Raw genomic sequence first — 20430 nt, 5'->3', positions numbered from 1 at the left:
AGTCATTGAGTTTGACCATGGTTCCACAGAGAAAATAGGGTGAAATGCAAGTGGGGGGAAGGGCTTTCTTGTTTGTATCTGACACCAAGGTGACATCTTTTGTGTCTAGGTTCCCATCATGGCACTTTGTCTTCTATATCTTCTCTCAAAAGTGAAGACCTAGACAACCTCAATTTGGAGCACTTATATTTCACACCTGAAACTATGTAAGTATTTAGCCCTACCACCATTTTATGACTTTTCCTTTCTCTGGTTAAGAGTAGCCTAAGGATATTGAGTCAAATCCTGACTCTACTTACTAGTTGTGTGACCTTACACAAGTAATTCAACCAATCTGAACCTCAATTTTCTCATGTATAAGATGAAGATAATTGTAGAACTAGCCACATAGGCTTCTTGTGTTTATTCAGTTTATATACACACAGTACTTGCATTGAACAGTGCTTAGCATCCACAGTTAAGTACTATATGTGTTAACATAATTATTGTTATTCTTATTGTAAATACTTGATAACTATTAGCTGTTGTTATTGCAAAGGACCTGTTTTTCCATTGTTGCCTTTAACAATAAATAATTGGAGACACTAAAAAATAAGTGATCATTTAGGGGGCTAGATAGGAAATCTAAAAACATCTGTATTACTAGCCCTACCTCTTTAAAATATTCCCAGGAGCCAAGTTCCACCACATTTACTCATTTTGAGTTTCACTAAGAACAGTTTGGACATCACTTGGAGAAACTCCAATCTCTGGACTGCAGCTGAGGGAGGCAAATCTCATGTGAGAGATGTGGGGTCAGTTTAGTATCAAATAAAAATGTATCTATGAGTAACTAAACTGTATTCATTTTCAGTTGCTCAAAAGAAGGACACAGTTGGCAGTTATTTAAGTTAACTGCAGCTTCTCATTTATTCCTATCTCCAACCCCCACTCCCCTCTATTTCATTATTGGCTTATGCTCATGTCTGAGGTCTCATGGACCTACCTTATGAGCTTTGATCAGTGGTATGCTGCCAAATGTTTAACAACTAGCTCTCTGGGGGGGAAATCCTGATTTATTCCTGGTGCAAACCCTCCCACCATGGCCTATTTCAAGCTACTGATATAATTCCATTGAATGCAGAGTTGGGACATAATAGGCACAATCAGCTTATATGAGCTGGTACTAACTGGCTTTAGCACATTACTGGTTTTGATGTTGACACCCAAGGTGGTTGCAGAAGAATCAAGAAACTGGTTGGCTTTGGTTGTATATATATCTACCCTCTTTCATCAGTCTTTTCCCTCAAATTTGTGGTCACTTTGACCTTTGATGTGAAAGTGGTACAAAGGAGTTCAGACATCTCTGAAAACGGTAGTACAGACTTTACTTTCATCATACATTTTTATCTGAGATACTTATTCTTTATGGGAATAAGTCAATGACTATTTCCCTTTATTATATGTGAAGAAAATATTGGCCACTCATATCCAAGGGCCTCCAAGGATGATTTCTTTATTATGAGTTTCAATCCCACTGAATCCTCCCAACTGCTGGGTTCCCTCTCTTAAAGCTAACAAGCTAATTGTTAACATAATAGGGTATTTGTATATGCCTGTCAAGAGCATAAAGTCTTGTGCCCAATGTAAGGGAGGCCTCCCTCAGTGGTTTTCAGTTATATAGATGAAGCCTCCAGCCTAATGATAATGGCACTTCTTTCCTGCACCATTGTCTGTCCTCTTCTTCCCGTTGGTGAATTTAAGACGCTTCAAAGAAAGGTGTGTCATGAACAACTATTTTGGAATTGGACTGGATGCTAAAATTTCTCTGGAATTCAACACCAGAAGAGATGAACACCCAGGACAATACAAGTAAGGAAAAGAAACTCCCCTCCCTATATCCAAACACACAATCATAATATACACATATCCTCCTACATCCCCTAACTTCCAGACAAGAAAGAGAAAGAAAGAGGTTCTTTGGAAGTAAAACACATTGGTCCCAACGTTGGCCTAGTGTGATGGCTTGCCCCAAATGTTGACCTGGTTTGTGATGACTCTGCACTGGTATCCTGAACTTGGAGCTGCCTACAGAGTTTAGACCTATAGATTGCTGTGTAACACAGCTCATGGTGTTACTATTATTGAAAACAGATTACATTGACTATTCAGCAAATTTCCTACCTTTGTTCTGTATGTGAGAGCTTCACCAGGTCCTAGGAGTGGCTTAAGTCTGTTTTTGCTTGGCAAGGCTGCAAATTATCAAAGATTTCCCTACTAGTTCTTGGTGTCCCTAATCTGGTCCCCCTGGACCCACTGATTTTACCTTATCTGGTGTTAGCTTACTTGTCACCTTTTGGTACTTTTGTACTACAGACATACCTAAATGCAGCTTCAGAGTTTTTGTAAATTGAAACCTCAAGTAAAAAAAAAAGCATGCCTCCTCCCACCACCCCTGCCATCTGCCACCAGAACCTCTTTCTCAGAGCAGACATGGGCTGAGGAACAAGCACTTTATCAGATACGTGCTTTTCAAATAGTGTTTTCCAGTTGCTTGTCTTTTTTATGACTCATTTTATAGTAAACATTTTTAAATAGGTATGCATAGATGTATATAGGAAAAGATTTATAATTATAAGACAATGTTACCAGTGATTATTTCATAGAGATTCAGTTGCAGGGTAATTTTGCTTTCTACTTTATATATTTCTTTTTTAATTATTGAAATATAATTGACATGCAATGTTATATTAGTTTCAGATGTACAACATATTGATTCAACAATTCTATACATTTGCTCAATGCTCACCAGGATAAATGTAGTTACCATTTGTCACTACACAAGGTTATTAAAATATTACTGACTCTATTGCCTATGTTGTACATTTCATCTCTGTGACTTATTTGTTTTATAATTAGAAGTTTGTACTTCTTAATCCCCTTTATCTGTTTTGCTCATCTTCCCACCCACATCTGCCTCTGTAAACCACCAGTTTATGTTCTGTGTTTGTGAATCTTTTTTGGCTTTGTTTTGTTTTTATTTTTTAAATCTTTATTTATTTATTTTTGAGAGAGAGAGAGAGAGAAAGCAAAGGCCAGGAAGAGACAGAGAGAGAAGGAGACACAGAATCTGAAGCAGACTCCAGGCTCTGAGCTGTCAGTGCAGAACCTGATGTGGGGCTTGAACCTGCAAACCATGAGATCATTACCCAAGCTGAAGTCAGAAACTTAACCAATGAGCCACCCAAGCACCCCTATTTTGTTTTTATATTCCACATACAAGTGAAATTATACAGTATTTGTCTTTCTCCGTCTGACTTATTTCACTTAGCATAATACCCTCTGAGTCCATCCATGTGGTTGCAAATGGCAAGATTTAATTCTGTTGCTTGTCTTTTTTTGTTGTTTATCTTTTAATTTTCTCAGTAGTATCGTTTGAAATACAAAAGTTTAAAATTTGATGAGTTCCAACTGATCAAGTTTTTTCTTTTATGGACCATGCTTTTGATGCCACATCTAAAAAAGTTTTGCCTAACCTAAAGTATCAAAAATTTGCTCCTAAGTTTTTCCCAAAATTTGTGTTGTTTTTGCTCTTACATTTAAGTCTATGATCTGCTTTCAGTTAGTTTTTGTGTATGGTGTGAGGTAAGGGTCTAGGTTCATCTTTTTGCACATGAATATCCAATTACCATATCACCAGTTTTGAAGCTATACTTTCCCCCAAGGAATTGCGTTAGCACATTTGTCAAAAATAAATTGATCATAAATGTAAGGTTTTTTCCCCTAAACTCTCACTTCTGTTCCAGTATTCTATATGTCTAGCTTCACACTATCTTTATAACTGTAGCTTTATAATAAGTTTTGGAATTGGGAGATGAAAGTCCTCCAACTTTGTTCTTCTTCAGAATTGTTTTGGTTGTTCTAGGTATTTTGAATTTCCATATGACTGAACTCCTATTTTTATAAATGAGAAAATTAGATTGCCCAGAGAACTTATGGTTTCAAAGAGAGCCCAAGTAATTTTGTGCTAGCTTTCTTGCATTTCAAGACTCATGCTTTGTAGTGACTCATCGTGGCTCTACTTTAAAAGCTCATAGTAGGGCACCTGAGTGGCTCAGTCAATTGAGTGTCCAACTCTTGATTTCAGCTCAGGTCATGATCCCAGGGTCATGGGATCAAGCCCCATGTCAGGCTCTGCACTGAGCATGGAACCTGTTTAAGATTCTCTCTCTCTCTCTCTCTCTCTCTCTCTCTGTGTGTGTGTGTGTGTGTGTGTGTCTCCTCTGCCCCTCTCCCTCACTCATGCTCTCTTTCTCTCTCTAAAATTAAAAAAAATAAAAATAAAAGTTTATAGTAAACTCTATCCAACATTTATAGTGATTGTAAGTCCCCTGCCTGTTTTTATCAGATATCCTATAGTCAGTAGAACCCTGTCTTTCCCACCTCTTCCCCAAGTCTCCCAATATCCTTTGGCTGTCCCACATTCTCTCCACTGGCTCCTCCTTTATAATCTGCCTAGTAAGCTTAGCCCTATTCTATAGCACTGAATTAAGGGCTTGATATACAGGTCTTGGAAATCCTTCCATTTTCCCAGAAAGGTTACGCTTCAAATATATGGCAGTATAAGAGTCACATGTTTCTAATGAAATTGATCCCAAGCAGCTGAAATTTTATGCTCCTGGAATGGCACTTTCCAGGCTAGCTGGTGTGTATAAACCAGTTACGCTCATAGCTTTTTATGAGTATTGCTTTCTGAATATAGCCTATCTCTTCCAAGTCTGAGCTAATATCAACATCAAGGAAAATCAGCAAATTGGGGGGATGCTGGGGCTTCCAGGGTGCCCAAGAACCCGTTTCAGCAGGTGTTTGCATAGGGATACCCTTTATATTATCCTAGCATCCCCTCTTGTGTTCAGTTACCATTTGACATGACTCCTCTCTATAAGAAGGCACTTGAAGATGGTTCTGGCACAAATATAGACACATAGATCAATGGAACAGAATAGAGAGCCCAGAAATAAACCCACAATTATATGGTCAATTAATCTACAACCAAGGAGGTGTGAATATGCAATAGGAAAAATTCTCTTCAACAAATTATTCTGGGAAAACTGTACAACTACATGCAAATGAATGAAACTGGACTGTTTTCTTACAGCATACAAAACAATAAACTAAAAATGGATTAAAGACCTAAATGTGAGACTTGAAACCATAAAAATCCTAAAAGAGAGCACAGGCCAATAATTTCTCTGACATAGTCTATAGCAACATCTTTATAGATATGTCTCCTCTGGCAAGGGAAACAAAAGGAAAAATAAACTATTGGGACTACATCAAAATAAAAGCTTTTGCACAGCAAGGGAAAAAATCAACAAAACAAAAAAGACAACCTACTCAATGGGAGAAGATATTTGCCAATGATATACCCAATAAGGGGTCAGTATCCAAAATATATAAAGAATTTATGCAGCTCAACACAAGAAAAACAAATAATCCAGTTAAAATGGGCAGAAGATGTGAATAGACATTTCTGCAAAGAACACATCCAGATGTCCAACAGACACATGAAAAGACGTTCAGTATTATTAATCATCAGGGAAATGCAAATCAAAACATCCTCACCACCTCATACCTATCAGAATGGCTAAAATGAACTACACAAGAAACAGGTGTTGGCAAGGAAGTGGAAAGAAAGGAACGCTCTTTCACTTTTGGTGGAATGCAAACTGGTTCAACCACTTGGAAAACAGTTTGGAGGTAGCTCAAAAAATTAAATAGAATTACCATATGATCCATTAAGTCCACTACTGTATATTTACCCAAAGAAAATGAAAACACTAATCCAAAAAGATATATGCACCCCTATGTTTATTACAGCATTATTTACAACAGCCAAAATATGGAAGCAACCCAAGTGTCCATCCATAGATGAATGGATAGAGAAGATGTGTGGTGTGTGTGTGTGTGTGTGTGTGTGTGTGTAATGGAATATTAGCTATAAAAAAGAATGAAATCTTGACATTTGCAATAACATAGATGGATCTAGAGAGTATAATACGAAGTGAAATAAGTCAGAGAAAGACAAATACCATATTATTTCACTCATACGTGGAATTTAAGAAATTTAAGAAAACAAATGAACAAAGAAAAAAGAGACAAACCAAAAAACAGATTCTTAGGTATAGAGAACATACTGATGGCTACCAAAGGGGAGGTTGGGGGGTGAGGATGGATGTAATAGGTGATGGGGATTGAAAATGAGACCTGAGTAATGTATAGAATTGTTGAATCACTATATTGTACACCTGAAACTAATATAACACTGTATGTTAATTATACTTCAATTTTTAAAAACTTTTTTAAAAAGGAAGGCACTTGAAGAATAAGATGGTGTCTCCTCTTGCTTTTGTTCATTCATCTATCTTTATATTATTCAACCTCTGACTATCTTTCTCTACCTTTATCTCTCCATAGTAGCCGCCTAAAGAACAAGATGTGGTATGGCCTTCTGGGAAGCAAGGAACTTTTGCAGCGCTCTTATAGGAAACTAGAAGAACGAATACACCTGGAGGTGAGTGCAAAAAGAGGGCAATACTTCCTGGACATGGAGAAAGGAAATCTCATTACTTTGGGAGCCAACTTTCCACTATATCTTTTGTTCTTCCCAAGCTTTAACTCTGATCCTCCCTCGCAGCTCAAGGGAGGAAGGCATGAGGATAGATTTCCATTTTATGGATTAGAAAATGATAGCATGAAGAGAAAACAGAGCCCTCCCCCCATATCTGTAAATGTCCCTTCATACTGGTATCTGAAGGGCCAACCAATGAGAACTACTCTTTTCTTTCAGTGTGATGGAGAAGCCATCTCCTTGCCAAACCTGCAAGGCATCGTAGTGCTCAACATTACCAGCTATGCTGGGGGTGTCAACTTTTGGGGCAGCAGCACAGCAACCACAGTGAGTATGGAACAAGGATCAGGGAAGGAAAAGGCTTAACCTCTCTAAGGTCTCTCATAAAGAGTAGCTGCACTGACTGGTGTAGGAAGTAGATACTGAGGAAATAGGAGCTAGACTGGGAACATTTATTAGCCCAGATATATGATCAGGGCCTTTGTAAAAGGCAATTACCATTCCAGAATCAACCAAAGACCTCAGGATCAAACCAATTCTTAATTTTGCCCAGACTTCAAATTTTCTACTCCTAGGCCTGCCTGAAAGATCTTTGAAAGACTTCTCTCTTCTCCAAGGAGTTCTGTCAATAAAACCTCCTGGGAAATTTGCCATGGCCCCTTTTCTCTGAGCTCACCCAAGGTTATCAGGACAGCGGGACTGGCCTTGGGGATTTATGATGCTAGATTGGACAGCGAGGAACCAGCTAAGAGTTGTGATCTCAAAAGGGACTAAAAATTATGATCTCAGTGCCCTTTTCCCAGATTGGCTTCCTGACCTCATCTCTCCCCTTTTAATATGTAGTTTTTCTACCCTTCATGAGCTAGAAAAATTCTCACCAGGATCCTTAAAAGCATATGTGCTTGTGATAGATAAGGGGTCTCTCAAGGGTGGAATGACACAGTTTTTCCTCCTCAGGAATATGAGGCTCCTGCAATAGATGATGGGAAGCTGGAGGTAGTGGCTATCTTTGGCTCCGTACAAATGGCAATGTCCCGTATCATTAACCTGCATCATCATCGTATCGCCCAGGTAGGCAGGGGCTGGGTAGGCATCAGAAAAAGGCTGGGCTTTGTGGCTACAACTTAGAATGCGGAGTACTCCCACAAATTAACTAGGTGTAAGAGTGCCAGGGTGGAGGGAAATTATTTGGTGGGTGGGAAGGTGCTGGCTAAAGTTGGAAACAGAGTTTGTGGGGACCAAAAGGAGCAAAAAGCCCATAGGAAACAGATGTTTTTCCCTGAGATAATCTGATTCACATCCTTGCCAGTCCTGCTTCAGATACACATTAAGGCCATTACTGTGGCATTATCAGATTGGTCTGTAGCGGTTACCTCATTTTTCTCCCCCATTCTCCCTCATCTTCTCTGGCAGTGCCGTGAGGTGATGATAACTATTGATGGTGAAGAAGGTATCCCAGTTCAGGTGGATGGGGAGGCCTGGGTTCAGAGGCCAGGACTTATCAAGATCAGATACAAGAATGCCGCCCAAATGTTGACAAGAGATCGGGTAAGAAAGAAAGTCTCATCTTTCTCCTGCATTGTCTCATCTACAGCTATCACTTGAGTATTGAATACTTCCATCAAGCAGAATTCCTCAAAGGGAGGTCTGCATGCCAATTATATCAGAGTCACCTTGGGTGCTTATTAGAAATGCACATTCCTGGGTCCCACACCAGACCCACTGAATCAGAATGGGGGTGGGTAGTTCCTGGGAATTGCATTTGTAAACAAGCTCTCTGAGACATTCTGCTATATACTGACATTTGCAAACCACTATCCAAAAGAAGAGAGTGAGACAAGGAGCTCCCTCCTTTGGTTTTGGACAGTTATTCTGCTCCCTCTACTGCACAGAGTGCTAAAGTTAAAGTGCTAAAGAAATCTTCAACAAGAGATTCTTCATTGAATATGGTCTTTAGGTTCCTCTAAGTTTCAAAATGCTGCATTCACAAATGTCACCCATTTAAGTCAAAGCATCTAAAGCTAGAAAGAAGACATTAATGATCAGATATTCAGTACTTAGAGGCTTTCTTCCACTCTAACCTGTGAACAGCCCATAGAAACAGTAATAGAGAGGGGAGGGGATGTCTAGTTTACAAACTGCCTATTTTGTGCTAGTCACATGTAGTCTCTCAGGTACTCCCAACAATCCTATGAGGTAGATACTCTTATTTCCATTTTACAGGTGATGAAAATGAAAACCAGAAATGTTAAATAATATGTGCTAAAGGTCACACAACCAGTAAATGATGAAGCATAATTCAAAATTAAACTAGATATGTCTGGCTCTAAAATCCATCACAACATGTGGCCTAGATTTGGCAAAGAAGGGAGCATGAAAGGTGTTCCACTGTCTTATGATTGTGATGCCCTCATATAAGAGCTTCTGGAAGGTTAACATCTATCTGACTGAAGCATGTTGTCTCAAGATGCAGCACAGTAACAACAACAACAACAACAAAATTTAATAGTGCCTGGTAGGAAAGAGTAAGTAAAATGAAGTAAAATGAAGGATAGATGTGGATGTGTGTAGATGAGTGTATAGCAGAATGGATGGGGTCCTCTTTCTCCTTTACCCACCATACCCACAAATATAAGACTCACAAACAGATCTGCCATGTACCCTCTTAGCTATAGCAATCACCAGGATATGCCACCATCTTCATTTCCAGGACTTTGAGAACTCAATGAAAATGTGGGAGTACAAACATAGTGAAATTCAAGCTGCCTCTCAACCCCAACTGGACTCCCAGGAATCTCAGGATAGCCTCTCTGATGAAGAGTATGCCCAGATGCAGCACTTAGTTCAGCTTGCAGAAAATCTCATCAGCGAGTAAGTAGACTGACCCAAATACAGGGCTGGGAATCCCAAGAACAGATAGGGACACTTGTCTGTGTTGGCTACTAGAGAGCCTGGCCTAAGAAAGGAGTTTTTTCCAGAGCCCTGAAGATTGACAGGGACCCTGACAATCTAGGCAGAAAATAGTCTTTGGCTTAGCAATAAGCCAGCTTGAACCTCTCCCTTTAGCCCCAGAGATGAGCTTTGATCTCCTGCTACCTCAGGCCCAATAAGACTAAGACTATTTATCCTTGCCCTTAAATATCAGGAGGGCCCCAGAGTTCTTGGAGTCAGCTACCCTTCTCTAGCCTGGTCTCCCACTCGCCCAAAGCATCCAGCATCTAATTCAGGTGAGACAAGGATCAAAAAAGACAAATACCTAGAGAAGAACAGAAACATTTTCTGGCATAGTTGCCTACCCAACTCGAATACCCAGGGCTCTCATTTCTATCCTCAGCTCACCTCTCACCAGCATCCCACGTCAGAAGTTTGTTTTTAGAATTTCCAGACCCATTTATCTGTTCTTGCTTTATTACAGACTTACTGACCTGAGCAAGGTCCACCAGCATGTGTCTGTCCTCATGGATTCTGTGAATGCCAGTACTAACATCCTGAATGACATATTTTACAGCCAAGACAGTGGCAATGAGGCAGGTGCAGCTTCCTGTATTCCCAATGAGGTAAGAAAGGAAGGGGCAGATGAAGAAAAGGAGTCAAACCAAATAGGTAAGAAGGTGAAAGTGAAGGAAAGTGAGCCAGAGGCTGGGTGGAGAAACTGGGCAAATGATATGGCAGGAAACTGGTCTATAGAGTGGAAGGGAGGGCAGGTATTCCTTGGCTTGTTACAGGTCCAGAATGGCTGGGCGGGGAGGGAGAGGAATCCCATAGCAGATTTCATCAGCCTGAGAACTAGCCCTCTTCCTGATAGCTATCAACCACACTGGCCTCAGGGAAGAAATAGCCAATAGATAGAGAGAAACTTGGCATTGGCACTTCCTCATCTCTGGTGGATCCCTGTATAACCTGTTAAGGCAATGCCTGTCATTGAAACCTGAGCTCCAGGCTGCCTTGGTTTCCCTCTTGAGGGTAAGGTCCAGATTAGGATACTTGGTGTTAAATGTACCATCCCACGACTTTACCCATTGCTGGGAGATTTAAGTGATTCTTTTAAAAAGTAACTTTAATGCTAGACAAATAATACAAAAGGGCCATACATAGGATCAGGGCCTCTTGAAATGTGGATTACCTATTTATTTTAGGCCATATCTTAGTTGGTGGAGGCCTGGAACTCAAAGCCTGGAGTTTCTTTTATTTATTTTTTCCTAATGAGCAAGTGATTTGTTTGAAAAGTTTATTTGATTTAAGCTACTAGAGAATTCTCCAATTATTCTGATTTTTACTTTATACTACATCTTTCATTTTAAAAAGACATGATCAGTAAATTTAGGTTTTTTGTTTTGTTTTGGTTTTACATTTCAGTAATTTGGCCACATTAAAATTTAAAGTAGGTTTTATAATTTGTTTTTGAGTGTATCTGTTTTCTTAGACATAATGTAAATTCTTGGTAGAGATTTTTCTTATGCTTATTTTAATTTACCACCACTTCTTTACACTCAAGAAGTCAAAGAATCACTTGTATACAATAAATTTGGACTCTTAAGTGATGCTACTATTAAGCTGAATATTTTTCACACTCATGAAGCTATAATGAATGAATTGGGAAATCTACCACCCTTCTCTTCTGATTTAAAGAATGCTATAAATTATCATTAGTTGATAGAATTTCAAGTGAATCTTCAGGTGCCTATATATTTGAAAAATTAAAACAATTGGTGGAAAACATTAATTAACAAAAATTTAATTGTCAAAAGTAATACGGATTATGTAATATTTCATTACATTCATTACATATTTATATCAGAAGTAAATTTATATTCAGGCAGCTTAATTTAAAATTTTAAAATAATTATGTTATTTTGCATTTTTATAATCTACAGGAAGTGATGCATTTATTTTTCAATTCCAAAAGTAAAATAAACCTGAACTTGAAATATTCTAAGTTAATCTCCTTTTGATAGGCTTCTGTATTTTTTTGTAGAAACACAAAAGTGGACTTTTCAGACAGCAGAATGTTTTAGTACCACATTTTATACTACGTGTATAAAGTAATAAATAGCTAGCTTTTGCATATCCTGTGAAGAGAATAAGCCTGGAGTTTCAAAAAGGGATGGTTGGACTCAACCGCACCTACCATGGGGAAGGTGATTGTAGTATATCAGCAACAAGTAGCATCAGATTTACTCTCTGGTTTACATACTTCCTATTTCACTATATCCACAGCACTTGATCAATGGTGCCAAATGCCAAGGTGTGCTGCACCACTTCGTAGGACACACCAATAAAGCTGTACCAGTGGTTGACACCTCTGGTTCTGTCAGTTCTGATTGGTTGATGCCCATGCTATACTAGTTGTACTATATTTTGAAAATTACTTTTTCACCTACAGCCACATCCTACTAGCCTTCTCCTACTTTCCTACAGAGAAGCCAGCTGCATGCTTACTAACCAACTCCCCTGTCTTTGTCCTTTCCCTTCTGTTCTTTTCCTTTCTCTTCCTCTCAGACTCTAAGCAGAAACGATGCAGTAGATGTTACATTTAGTCTTAAAGGGCTCTACGATGACACCAAAGCTTTCCTGGATGAAAACTTGGTGAGTGGAGGGGGTTGGAATAAGGGAGGGCAAAGTATCCCACCTGAAGATGGTCATGTTCTATGCTTGGTTCCAGAGTATTGGAAGCAATGTAGGAACATTTTGGCCAGATGCTTACCCTGGAAGTCCCTGATGTGTCATCCTCACCCAGGATTGTCATTGATTGTATCAGTTCACAGGTTATGCTAAACGATAGGGACTACCATATCCTTGAAAAAAAAGTCTCTCCTTCTCTGACACGTCTCCTGGGTCCAGACCAAGCCAATCAAAAGTAGGGTGTTCTCATCATACATAACACAGCTTCAGTAGAAAAGGGTGAGCTCTTTTGAGTTGCTTTAAATCTTCCAAGTTTCCAAATACATTTGTCACCATGTGGGAAATTCAAGGTTCAAATCCAAAATCTGCCACTTACTAACTGTATTAGTTTCCTAAGGCTGATGTACCAAAGTACTGAAACCTGGGTAACTTAAAACAACAGAAATTTATTGTCTAATAGTTTTGGAGACAATCAAGGTGTCAGCAGGGCCATATTCCCTCTGAAAACTGTAGGCAAATCCTTCCTTGCCCTTTCCTACCTTCTGGTGACTGGCTGGCAATCTTTGATGTTCCTTGGCTTGTAGATGCATTACAATCCTTCATCTTTATATGGTATTCTCCCTGTGTCTCTGTCTTCACATGACCATCTTCTTATAAGGACACCAGTCACACTGGATCAGGGCCTACCCCACTCCAGTATGACCTCACTGCAATGACCCTATTTCCAAATAAGGTCATATTCTGAGGTACTGGGGGCTAGGATTTCAACACATCTTTCTTGCGGGGAGGGAGACACAGTTGAATACATAACACTAGCTGTGTGAAGTAACATCACATCTCTGGGTCTCAGTTTCCCTATCTATAAAATAGTAATTGTAATCTCTACCTCTCCAGGTTGTGAAAATTAAATTAACTGTTGTATATTAAGTACATAGCTAGCCTGGAACCTAGTACCAGCCTGATAGATGGTACATTTTTATTAGTGTTAGGAAAAATGGACTGACACTCAGTTTTTGAGCTATAAGAATAGTTGAATGTTTCTTATAATGCAAAGCCCATAGGCACACTTCACGAGTGTGCTCTGATGAGTCAACTGATCGTGACCACCCCATTTTTGGGTTGGCTGCTAAAGCCCTGAGGCAGGTGCTGTTCTTGCTTCTAATCTAATTAAGGTTTATTTGAAGAGAGGCTTCTGAGTTGATATTGAAAGAAGTGCATCCACTTCCCCTTTTCCATTTGCACATCTAATTGGCACACTGCACAGGTGGCAGAGTGGCTAAGGCAATCAGGCCAGGCTGTCCTAGCATCTGAGCCCAAGCTAGAATCTTTCAGCCTTAAGCAACAGCAACAGAAGTACATTCTATACATAGGCAGAGCTCAATGGCCTTTCCAGTCTGAGCAGCAGGAAATATGAGAGCTTGGCCTCTCATTGCCACTCAGGCTTTCTTGAAGCTCATGGCATGAAAATTGGTTTGTGCCAGCCAATAACCCAAATTGAGAATATATCACACTTAACACAGGTTAAAGGCCTGATAATGACCACACACACATTACACACATCTAAATGAGACCAGGGGACAGGCAGCAGCTAAGAATGTCCACATATCTCCAGAAAGACTATGTCAGAGGTGGCATGGAAATAAAGCTTATTTCATTTTGGTGTTGTTATTCTTCCCCTTGAAGAAAGAGGGCAGTAAGGAGCTCAGTGTTGGCAGAGTGATGTAGACTTATGATGAAGTAAATCCCACCCAGTAACTCCCACTTTCTTTGGCAACCTCACTTATGCTATGTATGGCCAGTGATGTGTTAGAATAGGAACTAAGAAATAAGCAACAAAGTCCTCTGAGTCACTTTGCACATTTACCTCAGAGAAAATTCCTGGACAATGTCTCCAATACAGCCAGAAGGATAGGAGAATAGAGCATGAGATTCAGTCCCACCAACCTACAATATTTTGAGCCTGAGTCTCTGGATGCTAAATAGGAAGTCATTAGGAAGCCATTTTATTATTCTGTTAAGATTAGAAATCATTTTCCAAGGTCCCAAATCCTTATTTCTTCTCTGTGGCTTTGGGTTGACCACCAAACCCCTTTTGAGCATTGCTGGTAAGTATGCCCCTATGGACTCCCTGCCCCTTCTCCCTTACCTTGAAGTGATAGCCATTTCTACCTGACACCTCCTATCCCCCATCCCACTGCCATCTGCATACACATGTCCCATGCATCTGGGCTACTCTGTACTGTCCTAAATCATTACTTGTAAAGCAAACACAAAAGATTGTCATCACTGACTTGTTTCTCTCTCATATCCCATCCTGATGGACCATAATCTCCAACCCCATCCCCCACCTATTCACCTGCCCCTCATTTGTGACAGTGGGCAAGGCTCTGTTTGTGGCTGGAGGATCAAGTGTCCCATGCACAGCTAGAAGCCACATAAATGCCAGATTGAAAGTAAAGTATATGACAGGGAGGAGAGGTGAGGCCAAGTTAGGTGGGCTGGAAAGCATGTCTGAGCTGATGATAGTAACATGCATCTATTCTCCGAGCTCATTAAGGGAAATTATTTCAACTACATTGCTAGTCTATGACTTGGTTCTTCTAAATTGGAGATGGTCCCAGAAGAATTCGTTTTAACTCTCCATAGACTCTAAAGTGTTCATCCAGTGGGTTCTGTGGGTTGTTAGGGAATGCTTAAGCTTTGTTTGCTGAACCTATGGGAAAAGCCATCTGGATCTCATTTCTTAATTACAAACAGTGACTAGCTGGGGGCTAAAGCACAGCTTGGGGAGGCAGACCTTCTCCGCCAGAAAGGGAAAATTTGAGCCAGTCTCTCTCTAGCCTTCTCCTTGCTTCACAAAGTAGCCTTTAAATTGCGGTGACTGTGTAATAAAGATTCCCCTCAGCATCTGACCACCCCACATATCCTTTCTGGGAAGTGTGGTGTATAGGGTGGGCTACAGAGTTAAACATATCTGAGTTTCTGTGTAGCTATGTGATCTTGATCACCAAACTTCTTTGAGTCTGCTTTCGTGCCTATAAAATAAGAATAGTACCTTGTAAGGTATTATAAAGTTATTGGAAAGATAGAATATCATGTAGGCATAACGCCTGACATACAGCATGTGTTAGAAATTGGTAGCTGTTATTTAGGGGGACACTTTGATGTCTCCAGGGATTTGAGGGTCAGGGATAAGACCTTTGTTCTGGATCCTAAGCTGTAGGAGTATAATTCAAGTATTCATTGGTACTGACCAAAGGACCTCTCTGCTTGCCAGACTGTGAGCAAGCCCAGACCCAAGGAAATCACCACAATATGGTTGTTTCCTGGATCTCCCTATTGAGAAAGTAAAGAGCTAGCTACACTTTCTATTGACCCCATGACCAAAGGATATACAAGTGCTACCCAAAGAAATACCCTGTGGTCTCATGGCCACTAGCAGGGACTGGGAGTGTGGGAGACAGCCAGAGTTTATGAAGACAGCGTGTTAGGAGTTGGACACCCACTCATTTTCCTGTCTTTGCCAGCTGAGAAGTGCTGAGGATGAAACCACACTGCAAACTACCCTGGATACCATGAATAAGGAGTTTCAAAAGCTATCTGAGATCAACTGGATGAATTCAATCCTTGTTTCAGAGGTGTGTTAACTGGGGATTAGGAAATAATGAGGAAGAGGGATTCTTCCTTGGTTCCCTCCTTTCCAGTGTGGACCAGGAGGACACAGTGACTGATGTAGCAAAAGGCGTCCAAGTAGTGGCTTTCAGCTTGAGTTTAAAGGAGCCTCCTCCACCCATCTCCTCATCATAAGCATACAGGACATGGTGGAAAGCACACTGAAAACTAGATGACCTTGTGTAAATAACCAAAAAGAAGAACTATTCTGTGGCAGGGGGTTATTGGGAAAGAATAAGCAAGATTGTTTTTTTCTATGCTGTTCTCTGGTCATAATTCCCCCTCCCTGCCCAATACCTGCTACTAAGAATTAGATTTCATCTGGCACATACAATTATGGCCAATACCAGTTGTGTGCATCCAACATTTGTTCTAAGTGGTTGGTGCCCAGGCTATATGGTGGTTAAAACACCTCTCTCTGCTACTTCCTGTCCCTCCCACGCAGGGAGCATAGCAGGCTCTCTCAGTGCCTTCCCTTAGCAGGTGTATGGCTTGAAAGAAAATCAAGCATGGCAGCAGTGGCTAAAATATAGCTGTGAGGATGCTGTCATTTTTAGAGAGATCAGGAAAAAGAGGAAGACAGGTTTATACTCTTCTTCTAATGGAGAGGATTGGAGGTATAAATATCTTGAGAAGAAAATCCCAAAGTTTCTTGGAATGTGTTTGGCTGAACTTTCTGGCAACAAAGTTAACCTGGGAATTATGCTTTATTACAACTAGTAGTAAAATAAGTACACTTTAGCAGGAGTGAGAGGACTAGGAGGCTAAGCTGGAATTAAAGATGATCTGTACAGCAGAGAATCCACATTCATAATTAAGAGCTATGTGTGGAGAACACTCTTTGCATTCCAGACAAGGAAGCAGGTGGCCTGTGAGGCAGGTTCTTCCATATATGAAGGTATTTGGCCAAGAAGTATGTTTCAGCTCACCAAACCATATGTATGGAAGAAGGGGTGCCTTTTTCTAATTCATGCAGAGGTGCCATATGAGCTAGCAGTTCTCCTAGCAAGCTCACCCTTCCAATCCCTATCCAAATGACCTCAGGCAAAATATTTTACCTCTCTGAGCCATTGCTTCCTCATTTCTAAAATAGTGATGAAAATATCCACCTTGAAGTTTTGGGGATTTAGAGTATTTATTAAAGCACTTAGCAAGGCACCTGGCATAGAGTAGGATCTTGGTAAAGATCATTTGCCTTCTTAGGGGATGGGACTAGTTTCCAATGCCTGGATAGATAGCAAATCCGTCTGCTTTCTGCAGTCATCCTTGTTCAGCAACTTGCCAGGTCTCTAGGAATTGTTTCTGAATGTTAGGCAACTAATGTTGACCTTCCTCTTGCTGTGGTTTCCCAGGAAAAATCTTCAGACACTGACAGCAGAAGCATCAAGTTGAAAGTTAAGTTCCCCACATTGGGGAAGAAGAAGGTAGAAGAGGGAGACAAGCCTAAATCAGGCCAAGGAGTCCAGGGTTTTATTGGTAAGTGCCCCCCACAGGCATAGGGGTCATGAAGACTTTCCCAGAAGCTTGGGCACCTCCCAGGGACCTAAATCTCCCATTAGAAATATTCACGGGTATGGTGGTAATGGAGGAGGAGACGGACTGGGAGCCAACCTTAGGCAATGCCAAGCAGCCTCTTAGACAAAGTGTGAGTTAAAAAGTGATATTGACACTGGCAGTGGGACAACCTGAGAAGTAACCATGCTGTGTGGTCTCTGTGATACAGACAGCCGAAGAGAAAGATGGGAACAGGCAGTTACTTTTCTCCTTGACCCATTCCTGTGCTTGGTCAATAAAGTATGGCAAAATAGTCATACTTAGATCACTCTCACAGTCAAATACAGCTACAAGCTTTTGGTTGTGCTCCAGAAAGCAGTATTGTTTGATATGGTTTGGGGGTGTCAGTGCTGGGCACCTACAAGGTGAAGAGTAGTTTCTGTGACCAATCTAAACCTATTCATCTGTAAATCCCTGGAAATGCAAGTTTACTATATTTTATCATTTGAATTTTGGTTTCACCCCTTCTTCAGAGTTGGACTTAAGTGTTATTGATATGTCAGTGGGGCTCAAAAGAAGGTTCTAGAGTTGTCAGTTATGCCAATTCTGATGTCAGTGGTCTTTCCTAAATTTGGAGCCTAGACAACCTGAAAGCTTGAAAGATATACCAATAATGGACATGAAAGGGTGGCTGTTTGTTTGTTTTTGAGGAAATGAGAGTCTGCACAGATGCCAAGAGAGAATTTCTTGGATCAAGCTATGTTTTCTCAGGTTTGGTCTAACTGGGTTGATTTCCTAAGAATCTGCCAGTTGGAGACCATGGTGTTTGAGAGTCTTTCTGAAAACTCTGAAGGGGTCAATAGCAGTTCCATGGATTATCAGGTTCTGAGAACGCATCCCATTTGTGTTTGCCACACATGGTTTCAGCTAGTATTTTTAGATGGTTCAGAGCCAGTTGGTACAATAGGAACAAACCAGTCTGTCTTCTAACAGACTCTTGTTGGGCCTCTTTAGGGTCCACACATTTGGGTATCTGGCAATGTGCTAACCTCATTATTTTTATACTTGTTTTTTCTCTAAAGGAAGTTTGTGGCATCGCAGAAATCATGAAGATGAAGCAAAAGATGATGATCCTCCAACATCAAGATTTCAACTGTAGTCCTTAAAATCTGGAAGGAGAACTCACAATGTTTAGAATTCTACAAAACTCTCAAAACCTCAATACAGGCTAGACTAAATTATTTCGGAACAAACATGAGCACCACCAAGAAAGAGTCTCCAATTCTTTACACTAATATGCTTTTCCTGGACTCAATCAGGTCTCCTTAGAGGTTTACATTTTCTTATTGGCCAAAGATTCTTGTTCCGAGTTGTCTTGTTCAGTTCTCCTCTGTGCATCTTGAGCAACTACAGTATTTAATTGGGATAAGCTCATTATGAATGGCCTGGGATCTACAAAGGATTCAAGAAAGTTCACTTGTTCAGGGAATTTGGGAATGGTCTTCTATGATGAGCAGAGAAACTGTTGATACCAGGGAATGAGTGAAAGAAAGAAATACTCTCAGGGAGATAAGGAGAGGGGTGAGGCCAACCAGGCTTGGTTGTTTCTCCCCCAGTTCCTGCCAGTTGCAATTTGTAACTTTAGGAGGCATCTTCTAGTTGGCTTATTAAGATGAGCCTACTAGGTCCTGGGGGCTTGTCCACTTGCCTGTTACAATTACCATGTGAAATCTTTTCTTGTAGACATGGTGACTGCATTCTCTGAAAACTCTTTGTGTTTTTCCATGTGTGCATGTACGTCTTTGCACATGTCCAGGTGGTGCTCTGGTGGCTGGGTGGGCCCACTGGTTGGAACTCACCTCAATGGCAACCATACAGGATCCCCTGCTACTGCCTTGATCCTAGCCTGCATGCCTCCATGGAGTGTTTGCCTGCATTCTTGCTGGGTTTTTTAACTAAATGTTTTGCCGCTGTGCTGCAGTATAGATTATGTACAGAGACATAAAGATGTGTATATATATATATATATATATATATATATATATATATATATATAGAACTGAAAGTACAACTCGACCTCTAAGTGACCCTATACTTTACTGTGCTAACCCAGGAATCCTTCCCCACCTTGATCCCACCCGAATTCCCATAACCATACACCCATATACACGCCTCTACCAACTGCCCTAGTTCTTGGTGGAGCTTCTAATATTTTGGTGCATTTTCAGCATCTTAGAAGTGGCTGGGATCTATAGTCCAGCTGATTCTGACGACCCCCTTCCATAAAATTCTGAGCCAGGCCACGGAAGGGGGAACAAAAACATCAATGCCCTAGAGAAGGGGCTAAGCTGGCATGCTGCCTTGTTTGCTCTATTTGTCCTGGACTCTACATCAGCAACTGCCCCAAACTGTACTGTCCCCTTCCCCAGTAAAGATTATATGGAGCAACCAGGCCTTGAGCTCTGTGACTTAGATGCCTAAGCTAGGGACTGCCTGACAAGTCACAGCCTAGGCCTTCCCCACAAGCTCCATCTTGGCCTGAGTCTTCTGGACAGGCTGTTGGGTCAGTCCCCAAATCACCTTCAAATCTCCCATCTTGCTCCTTTCCCTTGAGTACAAAGGGACATTCAGAGTGATCAGAAACAACACGGGCCTGGGAAAATGGAGGCTAAAAGCCTCTGCTTCTCCCATGGTTCCTCCAAATTTCTCATGGGAACAAACTAGGCAAAAGTTGCTCCAAATCCCAATTAGCATTTTTTGAATGCCTGCACCCGGTCAGGCAAATCTAATCAAACTCATTGTCCAGAGAGGTTCTCTCTGGTCTCCCTTGTATTCCCATCCCCATCCCCTTCAACTCATACTTTTGGTAAGTGTCCCTTCCCACTTATAAAGAGAAAGCCAGAAAACTGGCCTTTCCCCACTTCTCAAACAGCGTGCTCAATTACCTGACTCAGTCCATTGGCTGGTTCATCGAGGTGCACAGTCCAGACTCCAAGCACTGGTTCTCAACTCTGGAACTCCACCAGCCTAGC

At 40.8% G+C, this 20430-nt stretch overlaps 1 protein-coding gene across 1 annotated transcript in view; it reads left to right on the top strand.

The window, feature by feature from the left end:
* The window catches only part of DGKK (diacylglycerol kinase kappa), a 162227-nt gene extending 142785 nt beyond the window's left edge, over positions 1-19442 (top strand). Inside the window, exons 17-28 of the mRNA XM_045051059.1 lie at positions 110-206; positions 1744-1851; positions 6457-6553; positions 6830-6937; positions 7568-7681; positions 8024-8158; positions 9321-9481; positions 10026-10167; positions 12110-12196; positions 15760-15870; positions 17257-17380; positions 18481-19442. Coding sequence (XP_044906994.1) covers positions 110-206; positions 1744-1851; positions 6457-6553; positions 6830-6937; positions 7568-7681; positions 8024-8158; positions 9321-9481; positions 10026-10167; positions 12110-12196; positions 15760-15870; positions 17257-17380; positions 18481-18557 — 1361 coding nt within the window. The 3' untranslated portion in view covers positions 18558-19442. The remainder of the gene's footprint in view (positions 1-109; positions 207-1743; positions 1852-6456; positions 6554-6829; positions 6938-7567; positions 7682-8023; positions 8159-9320; positions 9482-10025; positions 10168-12109; positions 12197-15759; positions 15871-17256; positions 17381-18480) is intronic.
* Positions 19443-20430: the final 988 nt, after the last annotated feature.

The sequence above is a fragment of the Felis catus genome, chromosome X (assembly GCF_018350175.1).
Source record: "Felis catus isolate Fca126 chromosome X, F.catus_Fca126_mat1.0, whole genome shotgun sequence".
In the NCBI taxonomy this organism is placed as follows: Eukaryota; Metazoa; Chordata; class Mammalia; order Carnivora; family Felidae; genus Felis; species Felis catus.
This window is presented reverse-complemented; position numbering and strand designations above follow the sequence as displayed.